This window comes from Leopardus geoffroyi, chromosome A2, assembly GCF_018350155.1.
Source record: "Leopardus geoffroyi isolate Oge1 chromosome A2, O.geoffroyi_Oge1_pat1.0, whole genome shotgun sequence".
NCBI classification, from domain to species: domain Eukaryota; kingdom Metazoa; phylum Chordata; class Mammalia; order Carnivora; family Felidae; genus Leopardus; species Leopardus geoffroyi.
The window spans coordinates 76,996,674-77,019,830 of NC_059331.1; the positions used below are offsets into that span (position 1 = coordinate 76,996,674).

At 42.9% G+C, this 23,157-nt stretch overlaps 1 protein-coding gene across 32 annotated transcripts in view; it reads left to right on the forward strand.

Annotated features, from left to right (window-relative positions):
• The window catches only part of NRCAM (neuronal cell adhesion molecule), a 287,175-nt gene that overhangs the window by 238,459 nt on the left and 25,559 nt on the right, over positions 1 to 23,157 (forward strand). For 9 of the 32 annotated variants that reach the window (XR_006716213.1, XM_045494397.1, XM_045494401.1 and 6 more), the window contains 14 exons: positions 2,878 to 2,989; positions 4,513 to 4,679; positions 4,772 to 4,919; positions 6,906 to 7,030; positions 7,485 to 7,514; positions 9,330 to 9,431; positions 13,664 to 13,861; positions 13,982 to 14,052; positions 15,439 to 15,664; positions 16,037 to 16,152; positions 18,103 to 18,310; positions 20,732 to 20,854; positions 21,714 to 21,899; positions 22,941 to 22,976. Coding sequence is in view for 31 of the 32 variants with exons in the window: in XM_045494397.1 (XP_045350353.1) it covers positions 2,878 to 2,989; positions 4,513 to 4,679; positions 4,772 to 4,919; positions 6,906 to 7,030; positions 7,485 to 7,514; positions 9,330 to 9,431; positions 13,664 to 13,861; positions 13,982 to 14,052; positions 15,439 to 15,664; positions 16,037 to 16,152; positions 18,103 to 18,310; positions 20,732 to 20,854; positions 21,714 to 21,899; positions 22,941 to 22,976 (1,848 nt within the window). In the remaining variant the exon portion in view is untranslated. The remainder of the gene's footprint in view (positions 1 to 2,877; positions 2,990 to 4,512; positions 4,680 to 4,771; positions 4,920 to 6,905; positions 7,031 to 7,484; positions 7,515 to 9,329; positions 9,432 to 13,663; positions 13,862 to 13,981; positions 14,053 to 15,438; positions 15,665 to 16,036; positions 16,153 to 18,102; positions 18,311 to 20,731; positions 20,855 to 21,713; positions 21,900 to 22,940; positions 22,977 to 23,157) is intronic. The other 23 variants (XM_045494400.1, XM_045494403.1, XM_045494414.1 and 20 more) reach the window with 6 other exon arrangements.

The window sequence follows — 23,157 nt, forward strand, 5'->3', positions numbered from 1 at the left end:
GGCCTTGATGTTCTTTCATAAGATAGTTCTTTTTTTATATATATCTATTTATTTATTTTTGAGAGACAGAGCAGGGAGGGAAACAAAGAATCCCAAGCAAGCTCCACGCTGTCAGCGCAGAGCTCGACGCAGGACTCGAACCCACGAACCTTGAGATCATGACCTGAGCCGAAACTAAGAGGTGGCCGCTTAACCAACTGAGCCTCCCGGGCGCTCCTATAACACAGTTCTTATAGTGTCCAATTATTCATTGGATAGGGGCGCCTGGGTGGCTCAGTCGGTTAAGCGTCCAACTTTGCCTCAGGTCATGATCACACAGTCCGTGAGTTCGAGCCCTGCATCAGGCTCTGTGCTGACAGCTCAGAGCCTGGAGCCTGCTTCAGATTCTGTGTCTCCCTCTCTCTCTGACCCTCCCGCCTTCATGCTCTGTCTCTCTCTGTCTCAAAAATAAATAATAAATATTAAAAAAATTTTAAAAATATATTCATTGGATAATTAACCGGATAGTCAGGCAGCTCCATTCCCAGTCAAATGCTCCAAAGGAAAATAGCATTCATCTGCTTTTAGTAATGGGATGTTCCTGCTGTTCCATCTTTAGGAACTGGGAAGTTCAATAACAATTTCATGATTCTGATTTTTAAAAAATAAATCATTAATCATAATGTTTGGCCTTTATCCTAATCACAGATGTACATTTATTCATCAATTCTTAGCAATATGTTTAGAAAACTATGATACACTGAAACATCTTCCGAAATGGTTGGTGTTTTGTTTTGTTTGAGTGTCATCGACACACAATGTTACATGAGTTTCAGGTGTACAACTTACTGATTTAACAAGTTTATACTTGTTTATACTTCATGCTTCTATTCACCACAAACGTAGCTACCATCTGTCCTGACGCTTTGCTGTTAATATTGATTTTGCTCCTTATGCTCGGCTTTTTATTCATGTGACTTACCCATTCCATAACTGGAGGCCCATATCTCCCTCTCCCTTTCCCCCATTTTGCCCGGCTCCCTACTCCCATCCCCATCAGCAACCATCAGCTCCCTCTAGTTAACAGTTCTGATCCTGTTTTTTGTTTTTTGATTCTTTTTTTTTTTTTTAGATTCCACTTATGAATGGAATCATACGGTATTTGTCTTTCTCGGTCTGATTTATTTCACTTATCATAATACCATCTTGGTTCATCTATGTTGTCTGAAATAGCACGATCTCATCCTTTTTATGGCTGTGTAATACTTCACACACACACATACGTATATATACACACACACACACACTTTTACTTTATTCATTTGTCTATTCATGGACACTTAGGTTGCTTCCATGTCTTTTTTTTTTTAATGTTTATTTCTTTTTGAGAGAGAGAGAGAGAGACAGAGACAAACAGAGTATGAGCGGGAGAGGGCCAGAGAGAGAGGGAGACACAGAATCCAAAGCAGGCTCCAGGCTCTGAGCTGTCAGCACAGAGCCCCGAACTCACAAGCCATGAAATCAACCTGAGCTGAAGTTGGATACTTAACCAACTGAGCCACCCCCGCACCCCACCGTGTCTTGGCCATTGTAAGCAGTGCCGCGATAAATATAGGGGTGTATGTATCTTTTCGAGCTAGCGTTGTTGTTTTCCTTGGGTGAATACCCAATAGGGGAATTACTGGATCATATGGTATTTCTATTTTTAGTTTTTTGAGGACCCTCCATACTGTTTTCCGGAGTGGCTGTACCAGTTTGCATTCCCACCAGCAGTGCACGAGGGTTCCTTTTTCTGTGCATCCTCTCCAACACGTGTTGTTTCTTGTCTTCTTGATTTTAGCCACCCTGACAGGGTATGAGGTGGTATCTCATTGTGGTTTTGATTTCCCTCATGAGGAGTGACACTGAGCACCTTTTCAGGTGTCTGTTGGCCATTCGTGTGTCTTCTTTTTTACAAGGCACTGGACACAAATTGCCTTTACAATTTTCAATCACTTTATGTTCTCATTTCTGTTGCAGTGTGAGCCCTGGGGCTTCTGCCTGGCTTTTTAATCCCTCCTCCAAGGATGATCATTGGGTACATCATCCACCCCCCCCCACTATCCCCCCGACCCCCCAGCCCAGCTCCCTAATTCCAAATTTGATTGTGCTGCATGAAATGGTTGGTTTATGTGATCATGATATTTCTCATGCTGGACAAAAACTACCAAGACATCAAGTTTGTTAAAAAATTTATGTGAGGATTGTTTTCACGGTGCCAGAAATTATATGTCAACTCTTTAAGCGTAGTAGGCTCCCTTTCAAATGAAATTAAAGTCAGGAAGCCAAGCAGGACTTGGTATTTGTCCTTCATGCTTGAAATGAAGGGCAGGAAATCACACACAGAGCTGAGCACAATTACAATGTTGGTGGATGTTTAGGAGGAGGCTTGGATTTCTGGTTCTGTGTTTCGGTCACCCACACTTCGCTCTTTTCTGCCGCCTTGTCTGCTCGCCACCACCCCTACCCATTCATTCTCGTTCTAACCCTGAGGTTAGGATGGGCCCATCAGCTAACAAAGATGTACTTGACTGCTATTTTTGTGCCAGATACTGACCTAGTTTCTGGGGAGAAAACAATAAAAGTCCCATTCCCTGCCTGTAAGGGACTCACAGTACAGTAGGAGATAGAGATAAATAGATCATTCAAATACTGTGCCTGAGAAAGACATGTGACAAGAGGTAGGAGAAAATGTGCATTTCTCCACCTTGACCGGTGGTGTCCTGCTAGAGAATGTTCAGGAAGAGGCATACTGATAATGCTTTACTATAAGCTTGCAATACAATACAAATACATTTAGGCGGGCCGAAATGTTTATTTTATTTTAATATTTACTTTACCATTTTAAACTGTTTTCAGCTGAGCCACCACGAATCCTTACATCTGCAAATACACTCTATCAGGTCATTGCAAACAGGCCTGCTTTACTAGATTGTGCCTTCTTTGGGTCTCCTCTTCCTACCATTGAGTGGTAAGTCGTGGCTCTGTTTATTTTTATTTACTTATTTATTTTGGCAGAGTGAGTGAGAGCAGGGGAGGGGCAGAGGAAGAAAGAGAGAGAGAATCCGAAGCAGCCTCCATGCCCAGTGCAGGCCCGATGTGGGGCTCGATCTCATGACCCTGGGATCATGATCTGAGCCGAAATCAAGAGTTAGACGCTTAACTTACTGAGCCACCCAGGCACCCGTCTATTTGTTTTTAATATTTACATTGGCTGAAGCCTTCAAATCTCTCTGTGTGTTGGATTTTCATTTAGTCAGAGAACAGACAGTGCAGATTCCATCATACTATTATTCTGAAATTCATTCATAAACAGGTATAACTACTTGCTGTGTGCTAAATACCTACCACATGTCCAGTCTGTTTAGCAGCACACTTTGTCAACCACAGAGGTATCTGGAAATGCATTTTTTTAGGTTTATTTTTTTATTTATTTTGAGAAAGAGAGACAGAGAGAAAGTGGGGGAGGGGCAGAGAGAGAGGGAGACAGAATCCCAAGCTATCAGCACAGAGCATCGCGGGGTTTGAACTTACAAACCATGAGATCATGACCTGAGGTGAAGTCAAGAAGTGGACGCTTAACCGACTGAGCCACCCAGGTGCCCCTGGAAATGTATTTTTTAGAAATTGAAGGTCCTCCTGTATGTTACAATGCCACGGACATTCACAAGGAATGTGACTGGAGACTTCACAAGGAATGCTGGCTGGAGAGCTGGTTGGGGACATTCCTTGATAACAGAATATCATTTGGGGTCAGAGAAGGGTCCTATAAGCTCAAAAACAGAATTCATTCCCCAGTGTTCATTTTTAGTGCCCCTCCCACCCGAGCTTCCTGATTTGGATCCATCCACGCTCACTGGTATCCTTTTACCGGTGTCCTGGTGAGGTCACGCTTAGCTTAGGTTGACTTTGCCCCACCCCTTTTATCAGTCCCCACTTCTGAATGACAATAGCCTGGAAGTTGAATGGACACATACTTTGCATCCATGCTCTATTGTCTTTCTTCCCCGAATAAGTTCTTATTGATACGAATCAAAAGTCTCTTTAGAATTCAAATCAAATATCTTCCAATCGAGATCATTTTAGAATTGTAGCCTGTAGACGGGCTTACAGATAAGTCCCAGTAGGGAGGAGATGTCAGAAAGCTCAGTCTTCATTTTGCCTGTTTTATCGTCTATTTAGAGGTAGAATAGATAGTGATGTATTTATGAAATATGAATCTCTGATACTGAAAATTAGAATTTGAGTATTTTGCGTTGTCACCCTAATGCTTCCACACCATTTCTCATTAAATTTTCCCGTTTTACATCCTGCCTTACATTGACCCCACTGACTTACAGGCATGCAATTCCGAATGTCTTGTGCAGATTCCAAACATCTCTGAACTTGATACTACAATGCAGACCATCATGTGTTGACCTTGAATGTAGCATTTTATGTCTGACTTCAAATTACGATTTTTTTATTCCCTTTGTGATACTCTCTGTAATGAAGGTTCAAGGGAGCTAAGGGTAGTGCGCTCCGTGACGATATTTATGTTTTGCATGAAAATGGAACTTTGGAAATTCCTGTGGCCCAAAAGGACAGTACAGGAACTTACACGTGTGTTGCAAGGAATAAATTAGGAATGGCAAAGAATGAAGTTCACTTAGAAATCAAAGGTAAGGCAGAGGTGATGAAGCTTTTTCACGTATTATGTGGCTTTGAGCAAATTCTTCAGCTTTGGCGATGGATAACGGAAGTTAAATTTCAGATCCAACCAGGATCATTAAGCAGCCTGAATATGCAGTAGTGCAAAGAGGGAGCACGGTGTCCTTTGAATGCAAAGTGAAACACGATCACACCTTGACCCTCACCATCACGTGGCTGAAGGACAACGGTGAGCTGCCCAGTGACGGAAGGTATTTGAAGACCATTTCTTTCCTTTCTCTTCTTCGTCTCTTTAAGCGGCTTTGAACTAAAGGTTTATTGTAGAGTGACTTAGCAGAGATGTTTCTAAAGTGTCTGAAATCTGCTCTCTCCAAGAAAAAAAAAAAGTACATTTTTCTCCCCGCTGCAAGATGCTTGGACCTAAGAAGGCATCGAGTTATTGAAATAGACCCTGAGAATGTTTGTTGTATCTTTGCATGTTGGTCTCCTGGGCAATTCAGGACAGGAAAAACCTTTCAGGCCTTGGATAACTTCCATTGTCTTCTACTGTGTGCAGTGAAGTCTCGACAGATGTTTTCATTACCATTCTACAAATAAGCAGAAATACGATCGCTTTAATCAGCAGAGTGTGTCTAAATCCTTGTCGGTATTTTAAAGGACACTGGTTTTTATGTGGAGAGGGAATTTTCTTTTGCTTTCACCTAAAGCCAATAGAAAGAGAAGGGGGGGGGGAACCCACAGGTATCTAAAAGAGCCTGAGCAGTCCTTGAGCCTGGAATGAAATCAGACTCATACCTGTCTTCCTGGTGAAGCGTCAATTTGACAGAATGGGTGCTGAGCTGACTATGTGAATCCTAGCTGGCCCAGGGCTCACAAGCATCGCCCCCTACGGGAAGAAATGCTGTGTGCTGGTGGGAATGCTTTCTGTGGTTTGCTTGCAAATGTGCCCAAACAGTGCCTGTCGCTTAATGGCCCCCCCAAAAAACCCAGGTGGCCTTCTCTTCTATACCCAGAATTTCCATGTAATTCTATGCTTCCAGCTGGCCAGTTTTATTTGTGGAATCTGAGTTGCTAAAGATGAGAAGAAAGTAGGAGTAAATGACTGTCGAGTTAAGCTGGCTAAAGTTTTAACTTGGAAATTCCCTGCAAAGACAGTTAATGATTTATGGAGCCTCCTTAAAATCATGCATGAATCCAATTTACATGAATTCTTGACCTACTAATTTTTCATGCCAGCTAGTAACCTCTAGAGAACTCTTCATGGTGCTTGTTGGTCTCAGTCTTCCTATTTCTTGTGATAAAGTCGATACCATTCTTGGCTTTTACTTTCTCCTGTGGGAGTTTATGCATGTGGCAAAAATGGCAGAAAATTTCTTCGGTAAGTGATAAATTATTTTTTTAATATTTATTTATTTTGAGAGAAAGAGAGAGAGCACAAGTGGGGGAGGGGCAGAGAGAGAGAGAAAGAGAGAGAGAGAGAGTCCCAAGCAAGCTTCACACTGTCAGCGCAGAACCTGATGTAAGGCTCGATCTCACAAACCGTGAGAAATCAAGAGTCAGATGCTCAGTTGACTGAGCCACCCCGGCACCCCAATAAATTATTTAAAAATACACACTTTGTTGGAAATTGAGCTGGATGGGTGGTGTTTGAATGTTTCTTAGCAGCAGAAGCCGCAGGAAAGCCCACTAGTAAGGGTAACTGCAGCTGCCCCCACCTCACCTCTGGGTGCCCCTGGTCTTGAAGGAAGTGCCTAAACCTGCAGAAGGGTGCTTGATAAGCCTTCAGACCAGACAACTTGACATCCCTTCCAACCCAGGGTTCTAATCCCCTCTGTCTTCCAACTTTAAGCTTTATCAAAGTGATACATATTTTTTGGATTTTTGCTCTAATGAGCTGCAAATCTATATCATCTTTCTCTCTTTTTTAAAAATATTTATTTATTTATTTTGAGGGAGAGAGAGAGCATGAGCAGGGGGGGGAGAGAGAAGAGACAAAGAATCCCGAGCAGGCTCCGCACCGTCAGCACGGAGCCCAATGCGGAGCTCGATCCCGCGAACCGTGGGATCATGACCTGAGCTGAAATCCAGAGTCAGACGCTCAACCACCTGAGCCACCCAGCCGCCCCATCTTTCTCTGTTTTCCACTTCACAGAGCCTCTTCCATGCCGGCAGCGCAACCATCCGTCATGTGTGGCTGGATGTCTGTTTCAGCTGCTCTGAACATGTTTTCTTTGCAGGTTCACTGTTGACAAGGACCATTTGGAGGTAGCTGATGTGAGGGACAGCGATGGTGGGGCCTACACATGCGTGGCCAACACAACTCTAGACATGGTCTCCGCCAGTGCTGTGCTTAGCGTTGTCGGTAAGAGTGGGGACACACAGGGCACCACTGCTGCCCCGTGTTAGGCTGGAAGGAAAACTCAGTAGTAAATGTTTGCTTGATATAGTGTCATAGTTGTGTGGGTCAGTTAAATACGGACATTTTTCTTCTTTGAAAGATGCCTTGAAGGCAGTAATTTCAGTATAAATACACCAATGTAGCGGCGCTGGAATAAAATGATGCTTGCGCATATTAGTGATACTTTTATAAGAAAATTGGGTGAAATAATGTACTTCTATTTAAAATTGAAGGACTTCCCCGTCCCCCCCCACCCCGCCAAGTTGTGACTGCATGTTTATGGATGCTGTGTCCCACAGCTAAGCGCACAGCTTAGCGTTAGAATCTGAATCATGTTCAGTCTTTGTCTTCTTGTGCTATCTTATATCTTTCCATTCCTAATTTTGATTAAAATCCTTTATATTAATGTCCTTTCTAGCTCCTACTCCAACTCCAGCTCCTATTTACGGTAAACTAATATGAGTCTTCTTTCTCTATTTTCTGTCAAAAAGTCCACATTTGCAAAAAAAAAAAAAAAAAAATACTTTCTTTTCTCTGTCACATCATTGTGTTTCTTTAAGGAAAAGGGCTCTGTCTGGTGTTCTGGTACATTCCCCATTCACTGCTATGAATCATTTCTTCATGATAGCTCTGGAATGCTTCACTGAATGTATTACCGCTCATGTCTAAATATTTCATGTGTTGTTCTTTTTTTAAAAAAAAATTTTTAACATCCAGTTTTTAAAAATTTTTTTTGAATGTTTATTTATTTTTGAGAGAGAGACAGAGACAGAGCATGAGCAGAAGAGGGGCAGAGAGAGAGGGAGACACAGAATCTGAAGCAGGCTCCAGGCTCTGAGCTTTCGGCACAGAGCCCGACACGGGGCTCGAACCCGTGAACCGTGAGATCCTGAGCTGAGCCGAAGTCAGATGCTCAACCGACTGAGCCACCCAGGCTCCCCTTTCATGTGTTATTCTAAAGTCATCTCAATTGATAGAAGTCCCTCTTTGATATGATTCCCTTGTAAAGTAGCATGGTGCTTTTTCAAAAGCTGCCATCCACGTTTTACAGAATGAAAAAAAATATCTCAAATACCATTCCACAAATTAGGTTTTCATTTCAATCTACTGCAAGTTGTTTTGGAAACATAAATGTTTTGGGATTCCATATTCGAGAAATTTACATAGGAAAACAATGGCTGTTTGGAACAACATTTGACTATTGTCTTAGAGAAAACCAACTCACTGTGTTTAAGAAACATAAATCACTAAAGGAGGACCAACATGAAGGCACTTCCAAGTTGTGTGATTTTTCCGAGTCTGGAAAATAAATCAGAAATTATTTCCAGAACTCTTTTTGATTAAAGAACCCTCATCTTTAGTCAGCATGTAAATACAAAAATTAATTTTACAGCATAAACTCAGCTGAATTTTGCAGAGTATCCTTAGTTACGCTGTAGAACTGCCCTTGGTAGACATTTACTGTTTCTTTACTGGTGGGAAAGCAGTGCCCATAGTTTTATGGCCTCTGGTTCCCCAAGGGCTACAATCACGCCCAAGAGCAAGGTCAGGAAAGAGCCCAGAGGGGAATGTAAATTCTCTGGATCTCGGAAGTACCTTTAGAAGAAACGGACATGCCTCTGGGACACCTTCGTCCAACAGGTGTCTGTACCCTAGTGTCCTCTGAGGGTAAACACACCGTGTCCCCATGTGCCCGACCATTGTACTGAGTATCTGCATGAGGTACACATGCTGAGGGCTACTTACAGAGCAGCAATCTTAGAATTCCCTTAAAAACATAAATATTCTCCAGGAGCTCCAAAATCGATCACTTCCCGCGTTTCCGAAAGAACATTTAAGCCTTCTTAATCAGCAGTCCCTGTGCTTGCCTGTATTTGTGTTTCAGCATTTGCCGTTCTCTGTTTCCCATTTATTAGAAATTAAGCTTCAGTGTTATTTTTTCTGTCTGCGCTCCTTCATGTTTATGAGAAGACACATCGAGGGTGCTGGTGAACCACGTAGGCCCTCCCCACTGGTTTTGGTCACACGTGATTCGGTTTCATTGGGAAAAGAAGCAAGCAGAACTCATTGATGGGTTGTCCTGGGTGGGCTTGTGTGTTCCCAGCAACCTCGGCTGTTGGCACTTCATTTCCGTTGCATGCTCCTTGACCGTTAAGTGTGCTGTGTCTTTAAGATGCACCCCCTGTGAATGGTGTTACAAGTAAGTAAAAGACAACCTCATAAGGATGGATGGCTAACCGTGGTGTGTATGTTCGGTCTACAGATGTCCCAAATCCTCCCTTTGATTTAGAATTGACGGATCAACTCGACAAAAGTGTTCAGCTGTCGTGGACCCCAGGCGATGACAACAATAACCCTATTATAAGTATGTCATGTCATTTTCTTTGTCACTGGTCAATTTCACGACCATTTCTGAAGTAGTTTATCACGTGTGATTGAAATTCCTTACAGAGATATTTGCTGGCATTCTCTGGTTCATTACTAATAGAACAGAAACCATTATAGCTCCCCTCTCTTCAGAGCCTGAGTTATTCCTGGTTACAGCTTCTGGTAGAAGACGTTACTTAATTGTTGATGATGTTAACTAACTAAGCAAATACACTTTCATTTTGTGTACAAGATCCAAAAGAATCACCATAAATTTGGGGCACCTAGGTGGCTCAGTGGGTTAAGCGTCCGACTTCGGCTCACGTCATGATCTCACAGTTTGTGAGGTTCGAGCCCTGCATTGGGCTCTGTGCTGACAACTCAGAGCCTGGAGCCTGCTTCAGATTCTGTGTCTCTATCTCTGCCCCCCCACTCACACTCTTTCTCTGTCTCTCTCAAACATAAATAAACATAAAAAAAAAAAAAAGAAGAATCACCGTAAATTTCCACCATAGTAGGAAGATGTACGCTACTCATTTTGCCTATTAATGTGGGAGAAAAAGGTAGGAGGACCAGGCACCGTCCTGCCAGTGTGCATATTAGGAAACTGAGATTTGGTGAGTAAAGTGACTTTTTAGACCCACAGTTGGTAACAGAGCTGGGTGTGGACATTAAGTCCATCACCTTCCAGTACGGGCCTCTTTCTTCCCATCAGCCCCTGCTACAAAGAGGCTCATTCCACAGTGTCCAATCTTCGCCGTGATGATGCTAGCCTAGGGAGTTAAACTCAAAGGAGGAGCCACACTATAAGGACACTGGAAGAACTTAATAAAATTAGACTCTAGATGTGCTTAGAAGTTTTAGAACTGAAGAGATACTTCAGAGAGTATCACAGGCCTGTGATATATTATTACCTTCAGGTATATGCTGCAGGAAAACTAAATTCCTTTCTGATGACTACCCCCAGATTACTCTGAAATGATGTGAGTGTTGACGTATTGCACCTGCTGGTAAAACAGACTATTTCCAGTGCAATTCAACAGAAGCCTCCTCTCTATCTTGTGTTATTTAGTGATGTTCCTTTCTCAACTGAGTTTTTAGTCCTTGACCAGAACACTCATCCATTCATGCTGAGTCTTCCAGTTAATTAAATACAGTAGCTGGATTTAGCCACTTAGGATGCTTGCAGACTGTTTGTACCAATGTTAAAGTAAGACCATTAGATTTCAAAGCATTTCTACTCTTTCATTCATCCACTCATTCATTCATTCAATAGATATTGATTGACTGCCTATTATGAATCAAGCACTGTTTTACAACAACATAGTCAAAAATCTCTGCCCATATGGAGCTTGTATTTTAGCAGAGGGGACAGAAATGATGTAAAATTAACAATATATATCATGTTGGATGTAATATGATTGTATGTGTATGTACGTATGTAAAATGCAATACACATTGTATATGTGTATGTATATACACACACATATATATGTATAGAACACACACACACACACTACTCAGACCTTCCTTCAGGAAAGAACCTGCCACAAGGAGTGTTGACATCAGGCTCCTTCAGCTGCACCTTCCCCAAGGATCTGCTTCAGTATGCATGAGAGGCCATGGTCTTCCTGAGCCGCTGCAGCAACCAAGGGGTGGACTGTGAACCGTGCAGGTCTTGCAGGCCGTTGTAAGGGCTGGGAAGTCATGGGAGGGAGTTAAGTAGAGGGGTGGAGTGAATCATGGTGGCTCTTCTACTGAAGATGGTCTCTAGAAGAACAAGAGGGGACACAGGGAGACAGGTAGGACTGCAGTTCTCCGTGAAGTACCCCGTAGAACCTCAGCAAACTCAAAGGGTGCCTCGGGGTATTTTTTTTAATTTTTGATTTTTAAATTTTGATGTTTAAAAAACACAGGGCGCCTGGGTGGATCAGTCGGTTGAGCCTCCAACTCTTGATTTTGGCTCAGGTCATGATCCCAGGTCATGGGATGGAGCCCCATGTCAGGCTCCATGCTAAGCATGGAGCTTGCTTCAGATTCTCTCTCTCTCTCTTTCCCTCTGCCCCTCCCCAACTTGCTCACTCTCGAAGATAAAAATAAATCAATATAAAAAACACAGTCACATGTGTTACACACCACATGAAATACTAGCTTGGGGCCGCCTACAGTTCCAACATGATATTGCTGTATCATATTGTGATGATGCCATATATGCAAAGCCCTTATCACTGTGGCAAAAAGCCAGTACCATGTGAAAATCAGTGTGTAACAGAAAATGAGGAAGGTGGTGACCAGTCTCTTCACAAGGTTCGAGAAGTCACGCAATGCCGAATGGGTTAAGTTGTTAAGACATGAATATTTATGAAGCTGTATAGACCTAACAACTTGCCTGGAAACGTTAGATATTTCTTTTGGCCTAAGGGAACCGTGAAGAAAATTACTGAGACACTAAGTGCACTATGAACTGAGGAAATTTGGGAACTCGTGAGTTGGGAGGTTACGCAATGATTCACACAAGAGATAATGGTGGCTTGGCATAGGCCAAGAGGATGGAGGTGCTGAAAAATGGTCAGATTTTGCATGTTCTAAAGGTACAGCCAACAAAACTACTGAAACTATGAAGGGAGAGGATCCAAACTGGACTTCAGGGTTTTGACCTGAGTTGTCACTGCCACTTGGGGAGGAGAATCAGGACCACTCTTGGTCGTAACCAGTTTGTCATGCTATAATAGAGAAACAAGTGGAGTTGTTGAGTCAATGAACTATCTGTCCAAGTCTACAGTTCAGGGGAAGGAGAGGGGCTGCCCATATAAATGGCACCAGTTCATGAGACTGGAGATCACCAGCAAGCCAATGGAGATTGAAAGGAAAACTTGAGCTACTTAGCTTCAGAGAACTGCGACACACAACATTTCTACTTCGTGCTTGTATCTGTAATTCAGATCACGGCACATGGCACATTCGTAGGCAATTAATAAATATCTAAATACCGATTTTTTTTTACCAGGGTAGAACATGTACATGCCACAAAATTTTAGAAAATGCAAAAGGATATGCACTTAGAAGTAAGTCTTCTGCACCCCTCTGATTCCCCATTTCTCCATGACACTGATGTCATCAGTGTGGGTACTCTGAGGGGCAGTACACGTATAGTCAAGCGTATATATATATGTATATGTGTTACGGCTTTCTATACCCTACTTGGTTACGCTTAACTGTGTATTTTAGAAATCATCCCATTTCAGTGGCAAATGGAGTACCCCCGTTCATTTTTCACAGTTGCAGATTATTCCATTGTGTGGATGCACCATAATTTATTTGATCGGGGTCCTATTGGTGAATGTTTAAGGCTTTGCACTTATGTTGTTTCAACAGCAAACAGTGCCACAATGTGGATCCTTTTTCATGTGTCTGTGAGCATATGCATGAGTACATTCATTCAAAATAAATTGCTAGGAGTACAATCTCTCAATCAAAGGATATCAGAGTTGAATATTGTGAGATATTCTAAATTGTCCTCTACAGAAGTTGTGCCGATTTACACTTCCCGGAACCAAAGTATGAGAATGCTTGTTTCCCTGTGTAATAGTCAACAAAGTCTGTTAAACTTTTGATTACTGCCTATCTGTTTAGTAGAAAGTGATCTCTCACTATGTTTATTTTAAATTTTTTTAATGTTTCTTTATTTTTGGGGGGGGGGGGGAGGGGCAGAGAGAGAGAGGCAGACACAGAATCCAAAGCAGGCTCCAGGCTCTGAGCTGTCAGCACAGAGCCTGACACAGGGCTCGAACCCACAAACTGTGAGATCATGACCTGAGCTGAAGTCAGACTCTTAACCAACTGAGCCACCCAGGTGCCCCGCATTATATTTATTTTAATTTCTCCTGTTATGAAAAAAAAAAAACCTGACCATCTTTCCATATACTTAAACTTTCCAAAGGATGTGTAGACCACTTCTAAATAGTTTTAAGTAACTAAATTAAGCATGCTGGAGAAAGAATACCAAATATTATTGGTTATTGGGTATTGAGGATAATGATAGAATTCTTAAATCAAACTATTCTAATGGAATTTTTCTTGAAAGGGAAATAACTCACGTTCAGCTACTCTTGTTAGATTGTCCTGTCCATTGTCCTAGCAACCTGCCGTTGCATGACTGACCTCATTGTCTTGGGTTCTGTGTGTCTGTGTGTGTGTGTGTGTGTGTGTGTGTGTATGTATTGTGGCCAGAATTCATCATTGAATATGAAGACGCAATGCATGAGGCAGGACTGTGGCACCACCAAACCGAGGTTCCTGGAATGCAGACCACAGCCCAGCTGAAGCTGTCACCTTATGTGAACTACTCCTTCAGAGTGATGGCGGTGAACAGCCTCGGGAGGAGCCTGCCCAGCGAGCCATCTGAACAGTATTTGACTAAAGCTGCAGGTAGGTAAAGGCAGGGGCAGGGGGTGGGGGGTGCCTTCTGTGATGGGAAATAAAATAGGAAACCTTTCCACTGTTTGAGAAAGACTGAAACTTACACATATGTGACTGCTTAACTTCTAGAACCAGATACAAATCCCATGGCTGTGGAAGGACTAGGATCCGAGCCTGATAATTTGGTGATTACCTGGAAGGTGAGCTCACCATGAAGTCTTCAGCTTTCCTTGGTGTATTTTAGAGTGAAAGAAAAAAAGTTGTTTTTAAACAATGTCTATATTGAAATCCCATATCACCCATTTTGGGGGAAAATATTTATTTAAGAAACATTATTGTGTCGTAGTTAAAGGCCTGATTCTTGGAGCCAGAACGAATGGGCACAAATCCCAGCTTTGTCACTTACTAACTGTGTGACTCTAAGCCAGTTGCTTACCGTCTCCATTGTGTATCTGTATCGTGGGACTAGTAGTAGAACCAAACTCATACAATTGAAGGGGTTAATACATATAAGGCCCTTAGAACAGTGCCTAGCACAAATGTGTGCTCAATAAATGCTAGCTAGTATCATCATCGTCATAGAGAAGCATCTAGAAGACGTGTACCAAGTTATTCCCAGTACTCCTACTTCTGCTGCTGGTTGTTGTTGTTGTTGTTGTTGTTGTTCTTCTTCTTCTTCTTCTTCTTCTTCTTCTTCTCCTTCTTTTATCTCTCTCTGTCTCTCTCTCTCTCTCTTTTGGTTTATCTATATTTTCTGGACTTCAAAAATTAACATATATTCACTTGTGTGATTTTAAAACTTAACTTTGGTAGACCCATGCAGGCACACCTATATGTATGTATACTTGTACATTTATATACATACAGACATGGCAGGATAGACTGACATGCCAACTTTTTTTTTTTTAAGATTTCATTTTTAAGTAATCTCTACACCCAACGTGGGACTCAAACCCATAATCCTGAGATTAAGAGTCACACGCTCCTCCCACTGAGTTAGCCAGGTGCCCAGACAAACCAACATTTTTTCGTTTGTTTTTTTTTTTTTTTTTAATGAAGAAAGAAGTAGTTCACCAGTTTCAGTCTCTTAAGTGAAATAAACAATTATGGCTGTCACACAAACAGGAATAGATGAAGGAAACTATTAAGTTGTCCACCCTTGACTGTGGGGCCAGAGTTTAAGAGGATTATGTGGTATTTACTACTTCAAGACAGAAATTAATAAGCTTTGTGGGGCACCTGGGTGGCTCAGTTGGTTAAGCATCTGATTCTTGATCTCAGCTTGGGTCTTGATCTTAGGGTCTTGAGTTCAAGCTCCATGTTGGGCGATACCCTAGGCATGAAGCCTACTTAAAAAAAAAAAAAAAAAGAAAGAAAGAAAAGAAATTAAGAACCTTTGAAATGTTGATCCCAAACAAGCTTTGAATCTCATCATGAATAAAAAAAAGATAAAAGGTCCCTGGAGAACATTGTTAATAGCTTGGGTTTTAGCGTTTCAGTTTAAGTCTGGGAATTGAATTTTGTGTTCCGGGAAAAGGTTGCACAGTCTGTTTTAAAAGCTCTGATTTATTTGGCTTTTCTTGTAGCCCTTGAATGGTTTCGAATCTAATGGGCCAGGCCTCCAATACAAAGTTAGCTGGCGCCAGAAAGATGGCGATGATGAATGGGCGTCGGTGGTTGTGGCGAACGTATCCAAATATATTGTCTCAGGCACACCAACCTTTGTTCCATACTTGATAAAAGTGCAGGCCCTGAATGATGTGGGGTTTGCTCCAGAGCCGGCTGTGGTCATGGGCCATTCCGGAGAAGACCGTAAGTGTTTGATGCTATTTCGTTTATACTTTCATTTATACCAGTGAAACAGACTTACCAAGGTGCAAGCCAAGGCAATTTTCAGAGGGCACTTAGATTGGGAGGGACGGAGGCAGCAACGGTTTTGCTCCACATTCCTGAATTTAAACAGCCTGCTATGTAAAAACTAGGTTCAGAATGTTAAGCGTCGCTATTTTAAAAAGGTATGTTATTCTCACCAAGTCAAATGAACAGATATCAAATGAACTCTCAGTCCTTGATAACCCAGAGACTAGGGCTGGGTCACACTTCAAGTCAAAATTGTTTGGGGCATTTTTGCATGAAATTCAAAATAACACTGATACTTCTACCCCCTGTCCTGTTTTTCCCTAGTCCCAATGGTGGCTCCCGGAAATGTGCATGTAAACGTGGTGAACAGTACCTTAGCTGAGGTGAACTGGGACCCGGTACCTCTGAAAAGTATCCGAGGACACCTGCAAGGCTATCGGGCAAGTCAAGGCCGATTTTTTGCACTCTTTCCCTAGGAACAGGCCATCAGCTGGTGCCTGGTGCACTTCTCTTGGTCTGAGGCCTTGAGACTTCTGCTTTATCCCTTCAGGCAGGGCCATATCTAAGGACCCCAGCTACAGCAGAAGCAAAACCTCACTGCATCCAAAGTGAAAAAAAAAAAAGGTGTTCTCCACTTTTCCCATAGGTGATCTCAAATCCTTCCAACTATTAACATAGGGGCAAAATGGGGGAAACTAAAGTTTAAGAAACTAAAATGCAATGAAATGCACCTAGCTTTAAAACAATACTGACTGGGGTGCCTGACTGGCTCAGTCAGTTGAGCACGCGACTCTTGATTTTGGCTCAGGTCATGATCCCACAGTTCATGAGTTTGAGCCCTGCATGTGCCTGCTTATGATTCTCTCTCTCCCTCTCTCTGCCCCTCCCCACCTCAAAATAAATAAATAAATTTTAAAATAATAATAATACTGACCACACATGTCAAACACACTAAATTGTCCAGAAAATAATGTAGGCACATTTAAAAAAAATTTTTTTAATGTTTTATTTACCTTTGAGAGAGAGAGTGTGTGAGTGCGTGGGGCGTGGGAGCAGAGAGGGAGACACAGAATCTGAAGCAGGGTCCAGGCTCTGAGCTGTCAGCACAGAGCCCGACGCGGGGCTCGAACCCATGAAATGGTGAGATCATCACCTGAGCTGAAACCAAGAGTCTGACGCTTTACTGACTGAGCCACCCAAGTGCCACTAGGCACATTTTTAAAAAAGCACTCAGATTATACTTAAAAATCATGTAGTCCCAGCTGGGTCATTCTCACTAACATCAGTTATCTTTGTTCTTGGGAGGCGCAGAAAAATTGATTCATAAAGGTTTTTGATGGATAGGAGAAAAACTGGCCTCTAGAGATCACTATTTGCACTGAATTTTGGGTTTGCCAGATTCTGTATGTATGTTGACTTCTCCTGAAAATGGCTTTAAACTTTTAAGAAGAATTTGAGAGGACTTAATAAATAATTCTGGATTTTTAACCACAGTTAATCAACCCTTGGCTTATCCATCTCTCCAAAACCTGTGCCTGCCATTTAATACCAAACAACAAAAAATGTATTTTTTTTCATGTTTATTTTTGAGAGAGAGAGAGAGAAAGAGCACAAGTGGGGAGGGGCAGAGAGAGAGGGAGACACAGAATCCAAAGCAGGCTCCAGTCTCCGAGCTGTCAGCACAGAGTCCAACCCTGGGCTCAAACTCATGAACCCTGAGATCATGACCTGAGCCCAAGTCGGACGCTTAACTGACTGAGCCACTCAGGTGCCCCTAAAAAAAGTATTTTTAATTAAGTGAATCAGTTTGACATAGTGATAAAGGCCTAGACTTGGGAGTAGATGATCCACTATGGCTTTTGATTGCCCTGTGGCTGGGGACAAACCACTCAGTTGTCCAGGGTTCATCTGGAATAATAATAAAGGAATAATAATAAAAACTTTGCTGTGGCTTTGAGGTTTAGATTAAATGATATATTGCACATGAAATTGTATTCTGGGCAAGTATGTAAACATTGGGCAGTAATTTTTACTTTCAGCATATTTTATACAAGTAAGCCGCTTCAGTCCTTCCATCATCTTCCTTTACCTTATGTTCAAGAAAGAACTGGGCGGGTATCGTGCTGTTCCATTTATTTCCCTTAGACACCTCCCACCAAGCAGTATATAGCCCAGGCTGCATCACATATTCTCGATGCAGTTTCCCGCGTTATCTCTGGGCTTCCACTGTCTTGCTTCATAATCAGTGTCTATCGGTTTTGCCAGGAATCAAGTTCTAAAATGCACCAGGGAAATCCTCTAAGGCACAACCATCAGACTTCAGTTTCATGAGCAGGAGGAATCTCGTTTGCCCCGTTCTGCGTCCCTGACTTCTGTTCTTGCTCTTTCAGATTTACTACTGGAAGGCACAGGAGGGTTCACTTAAGAGAAACAGACGCCACATCGAGAAAAAGATCCTCACTTTCCAGGGCAACAAGACTCACGGCATGTTGCCCGGGCTGGAGCCTTTCAGCCACTACGCACTGAACGTGCGAGTGGTCAACGGGAAAGGGGAGGGCCCGGCCAGCCCCGACAGAGTCTTTAATACTCCAGAAGGAGGTAGGGAGTGGTTGCGTCTCTGAGCTTCTAGAACATATGGTGCATCCTGAGAGCCTCTGCACGACAGAAGAGGCCCCACAAAGCTGGCATAGTGTCCACTCCTAGGTGGCCTGAGGGTCCTTGGAAGGCTTCCCAGTACAAAGTATTCCTCCAAATCCCCTCTCCTGCCTTAAAGTTTTCTCCACCCTTAGCCCCACTGTCAGAAACCTTGCTAATTTGATGTTGGTTGGGGTCATTAACTTTCTGACCTGAAGTGAGTTATGTAACTTCCATAAGCCTCTGTTACTTCATCTGAAAAGTATGAGAACTCATGTAAGAACCTAAAACACCTGGCAAGAAAAATAATTCTGTAAGTCGTGGTTTACTTCCTTCCCCAGGGCGCCTTTATAGTTTATGCCAACTTTGAGCTGAGTTATGGGGTGCCTGGGTGGCTCAGTCGGTTAAGCGTCTGACTTTGGCTCAGGTCATGATCTCACAGCTGGTGAGTTCAAGCCCCGCATCGGGCTCTGTATGGACAGCTCAGAGCTTGGAGCCTGCTTCGGATTCTGTGTCTCCCTCTCTCTCTGCCTCTCCCCCACTCGTGCTCTGTTTCTCAGTCTTTCGAAAATAAACAAACATTAAAAGAGAAAAAATTTGAAGTTGAGCCGAGTTAGAAGCCTTGACAAAATGGGTTGGGAAGACAAGGAAAAGCATGGCAAGAAGGGGCAAAGGCAGGAGGAGGGAGGATCAAATATCCATTGATTCAGGGGTGGGACATGAGGAGTTTGGATACAGGGACATGGGAGCCTGGTGAATGAGGGAGAGGGGGACAGGAGAGTAAGAAAGATAGGGATTCATGCATTTGAATTTTGCTTCAAGCCCATATTAAAAATGGATTCCTTAGGTCTTTTAGATAAAAGCAGTTTACAGGCAAACCCATCCTGGCTCCTGGTTGAAAGGCTCATGATGTTGGCACCTTCCCAGCATTCTCTGAGGGCCATCCTGTGTCCCAGCTCCCATCTTGTTACAATTGCCTGTCCTTGGTTGGACTCATTGCTCCCTAGAGGTTAAAGACTCCTTCCTCTCTAGGCTTTTACTAGTGAGACCTCACACGGCTATTTGAGATGGTTCAGGGAAGGTGTCATAGTAGCGATGACCGGTGAGTTAAAGGCTAAGGAAGAGAGGAGGTCTTGTGTCCATAGACACAATGGTGTGAAACAGCGTGTCTCCTTAAGGAACTGCAAGTTGTGTATCCGGTAATGGTGAGAAAAGAGAGGAAGGTCAGCCAAGGAGGACCCGTATCATATTAACCTGTAAGCCAGAGGCTCTTAACCTGAAGACTACAGTCTCTTGGAGGTCAACGAATGGGTTTAAGGAGCTCCAAGAACCCCCTCGCTTTATATACAATATGTGTTTATTTTTCTGGGGAGAGTTTTTGGCTGTCATCAGATTCTGAAAGGGGTGCCTTGGGGAAGCTTAGAACTGTGTGCCAGGAACCTGCTAGGCCCAGGCAAAGGCTACTGAAGGCCCCAAATGGGGCAGTGGCAGAGAGGAGAGCAGGGAATGGATGTGGTCGACCTGTACGAGGTGGAACTGACAGGATGTGGTATCCCAGGAGATGGAAGAAATGAGGCAGAGGGAGAGATTCAGGGTGACTCCTTGGTTTCAAGGGAGAGACTTGGTTCCAAGTCGGGGAGAGACCGTGGTGCCATTACCGGACCTAGGGAAGAGGGTGAGCATGTAGAGGAGGTGGCGACCGTGAAGGAGAGCTGCCTCCGTTTGTCATCCTCAGGAGGAAGTGAGAGAGAGGACCAGGCGTGTTTCCTCTGGTAATTTGCCAGCCTCTGCCACAGGGAACCTGGGGGCCTTCCCAGAGCTAAGGGTCTGCCAGCTGTGTGGCTTCTGCCCATCGCCATGAGATTCTGGGCGTCTGTCAGCTCTCCGGGTGAGAACCACTCTGCACCTGGGCAGGCTAGCTCATGCCCAGAGCCCAGCAGGCAGGGTGTCCTGGCTGCTTGGAGACACCTGGTTTGTTGGAGAAAAACAGCCCTTAATAGCCCAGAACGCAGCTGCGTCTGCTCAAAGGTCTGGTCAGAGTAGTTTGACTCAGCCACCCGTTTTGCTTTTATTAAGACACCATTCATGAGACAATTTCCGTCCCCTTTAAAAATACTAGTTCGGATCCATCGAGAGGCAAAGCCTGTATGTATTGCGGAGGATGGTTTTAATGAGCCTCAGTGGAAATGACGAGAAAAAAGAGGAAGAGAATAGCTGAACGGGTTCTCGTTACAGGTTTGTGTGAGTGTGTTTTCGGCAGGATTGGGAACAAGAGTGAGTTACAGAAAACCTTGGGGAATGGTGTGAATGTGGTACACTATGTCATTTTAATACGTTTTGACACCTTCACAAACCTTCTCGTTGATTCCGTGTTCTCACTGTAAGTCCCCAGTGCTCCGTCCTCTTTGAAGATTATTAACCCGACGCTAGACTCCCTCACTTTGGAATGGGACCCACCGAGCCGCCCGAATGGCATTTTGACTGAGTACACCTTAAAGTATCAGCCAAGTAAGTTATTGGGAGAAGGGAAAGGGGGGAATATGGCTTAAAAAAGGAAAACAGAAAAGTAACTGTTTCCTTAAAATACAAACTGGTTATTTCTTTAATGCTGCACAATATATACGTACATACACCTTCCACTGGTATTCCAGAAGGAACTTCATTCACATCATACTTTTTTTGTTTTTAACGTTTATTTATTTTGAGACAGAGAGAGACAGAGCATGAACGGGGGAGGGGCAGAGAGAGAGGGAGACACAGAACCGGAAGCAGGCTCCAGGCTCTGAGCCATCAGCCCAGAGCCCGACGTGGGGCTCGAACTCATGGACCATGAGATCGTGATCTGAGCTGAAGTCGGACGCTTAACCGACTGAGCCACCCAGGCGCCCCCCCACATCATACTTTTTAGAGACACATACGCTATTGAAAATCAAGCAACCTGCAGAATGATACAGACCTTTGAGGGTGGGGTGGATGCTATTGTTAGATTAGGTAGGTCTTGTCTATAATTAGAAAACAGTAAAAAGAAAAGGGTAGAAAGGAAAAAAAGGGGTTCCTTTGGTACAAGGCCTCTGCAGACGAGGTTTGGGCTTATCAATACATGATTCCACCTGCCAACTTACAAAATAAAGAAACGCTATTGCAACTTAGCTGTCAAATTCCCCTAGCTTCTATGGGGGTTATATTTCCCCCTGTTCTGCCATATTAGAGGAGCTGTAAGTGGTTGAGTTATGTCAGGCAAAGAATAAATAGGATCACAAAAGTCAGTGTAATCCAAGTCTGACATTTTTGGTTGGCACACTTATTGATAATACTATTCCTACAAAACTTCACAGGGAATGCACTTTTTCTTATTTCTTCTTGCCAGTCAACAGCACGCACGAGTTAGGCCCACTGGTGGATTTGAAAATTCCTGCCAACAAGACGCGCTGGACTTTAAAAAATTTAAACTTCAGCACTCGGTATAAGTTTTATTTCTATGCGCAAACAGCAGCAGGATCGGGGAGTCAAATCACAGAGGAAGCAGTGACAACTGTGGATGAAGGTAAGCTGGGTATGTATAACGTTCATGTCACTATGAGTGTCACGAGATAAAAATCTGTGACCTAAGTGGACGCCTTCTTCCTTCTTCCCACGGAGTATCTATCTTTCCCAACTAATGCAGACACCTGTTTGTGATTTCTCACCCTGACGTCTATACAATCAGTTATTTAATTTCTATGAAGATAACTATTCGATATTTGTTTCCCACATCTGCGTGAAATTTTTAAACTTAGGTTAAAATGTCATTACAGGATTTTGCCACACATGAATTCAAAGTTCAGGGCCATGTTCTTTCCTGTCTACAACTTTGCATATATACATACACGCGCATGCACATACACATACATGTGACATACAGATATGTGCACCCACTGACATACACATCTGTATACAAATAAATAAATGTAAGTCTAGTTCTGGTCTTGATTTGCCAGAAAATAATCTTCTAGGCCACAGAACAATTTAGATTGTCTAGCAAGGAATATGAAACAGTTATTAAATAGCGCGTTTATTTTGTGTTTGAGCGTGGGACTTTGTATTCCAGTGTGCCATCTGGTCCAGAGAAAGCAAAATGGTCCCATTAGAGTCTCTAGAAAAGGAATTAATGCTTCCTTTCATATTTTAAAACATTATTTTGAAAAAAAACAAAAAAAGATGAGATTCAGTGAAAATTACCAAAAACATTATAAAAGATTTTCTGATTTTTGCCCGTCTCTAAATTATAGAATTCCTTAAGGGTGATGTATTGGATCATCTTCCATAGCATGAGGAAATGATGTTTCGACCCAAACATTGGTTTGAAGTCCCCGTTAAGACTTGTTACATAATAGACAGATATGAATAATGCACCTTAAGTTGTGTGTGGATTTGATTACTGGGTAAGCTCGGGGACACCAACGTATCTCTGTCCTGTGTACCTGACATGGTACACTTCATTCTCCTTGCATGCTTTGGCATTTTAATGAGTGTTTTTATATCGCTTTACATGCTCATGGGTGTGTTACCTCTAACTATATAGTGTCCTGTTTTTTTCTGTTTCCCTTCATTAAAGCTGGTATTCTTCCGCCTGATGTAGGTGCAGGCAAAGGTAAAATAATTCATCTGCATGACTTTATACATGTGTGAAATTTGCAATGTTAAACATGGCGAAGTGCAGCATGGGTTAAAAAAAATGATATAAAATGAGCTTTGAAACACCAAATGGAAGAGAAGGTCTTAGAAGATCTTGGCTTTAAAATTAATGTCTAGCTTTGTTTACAAGTAGAAAG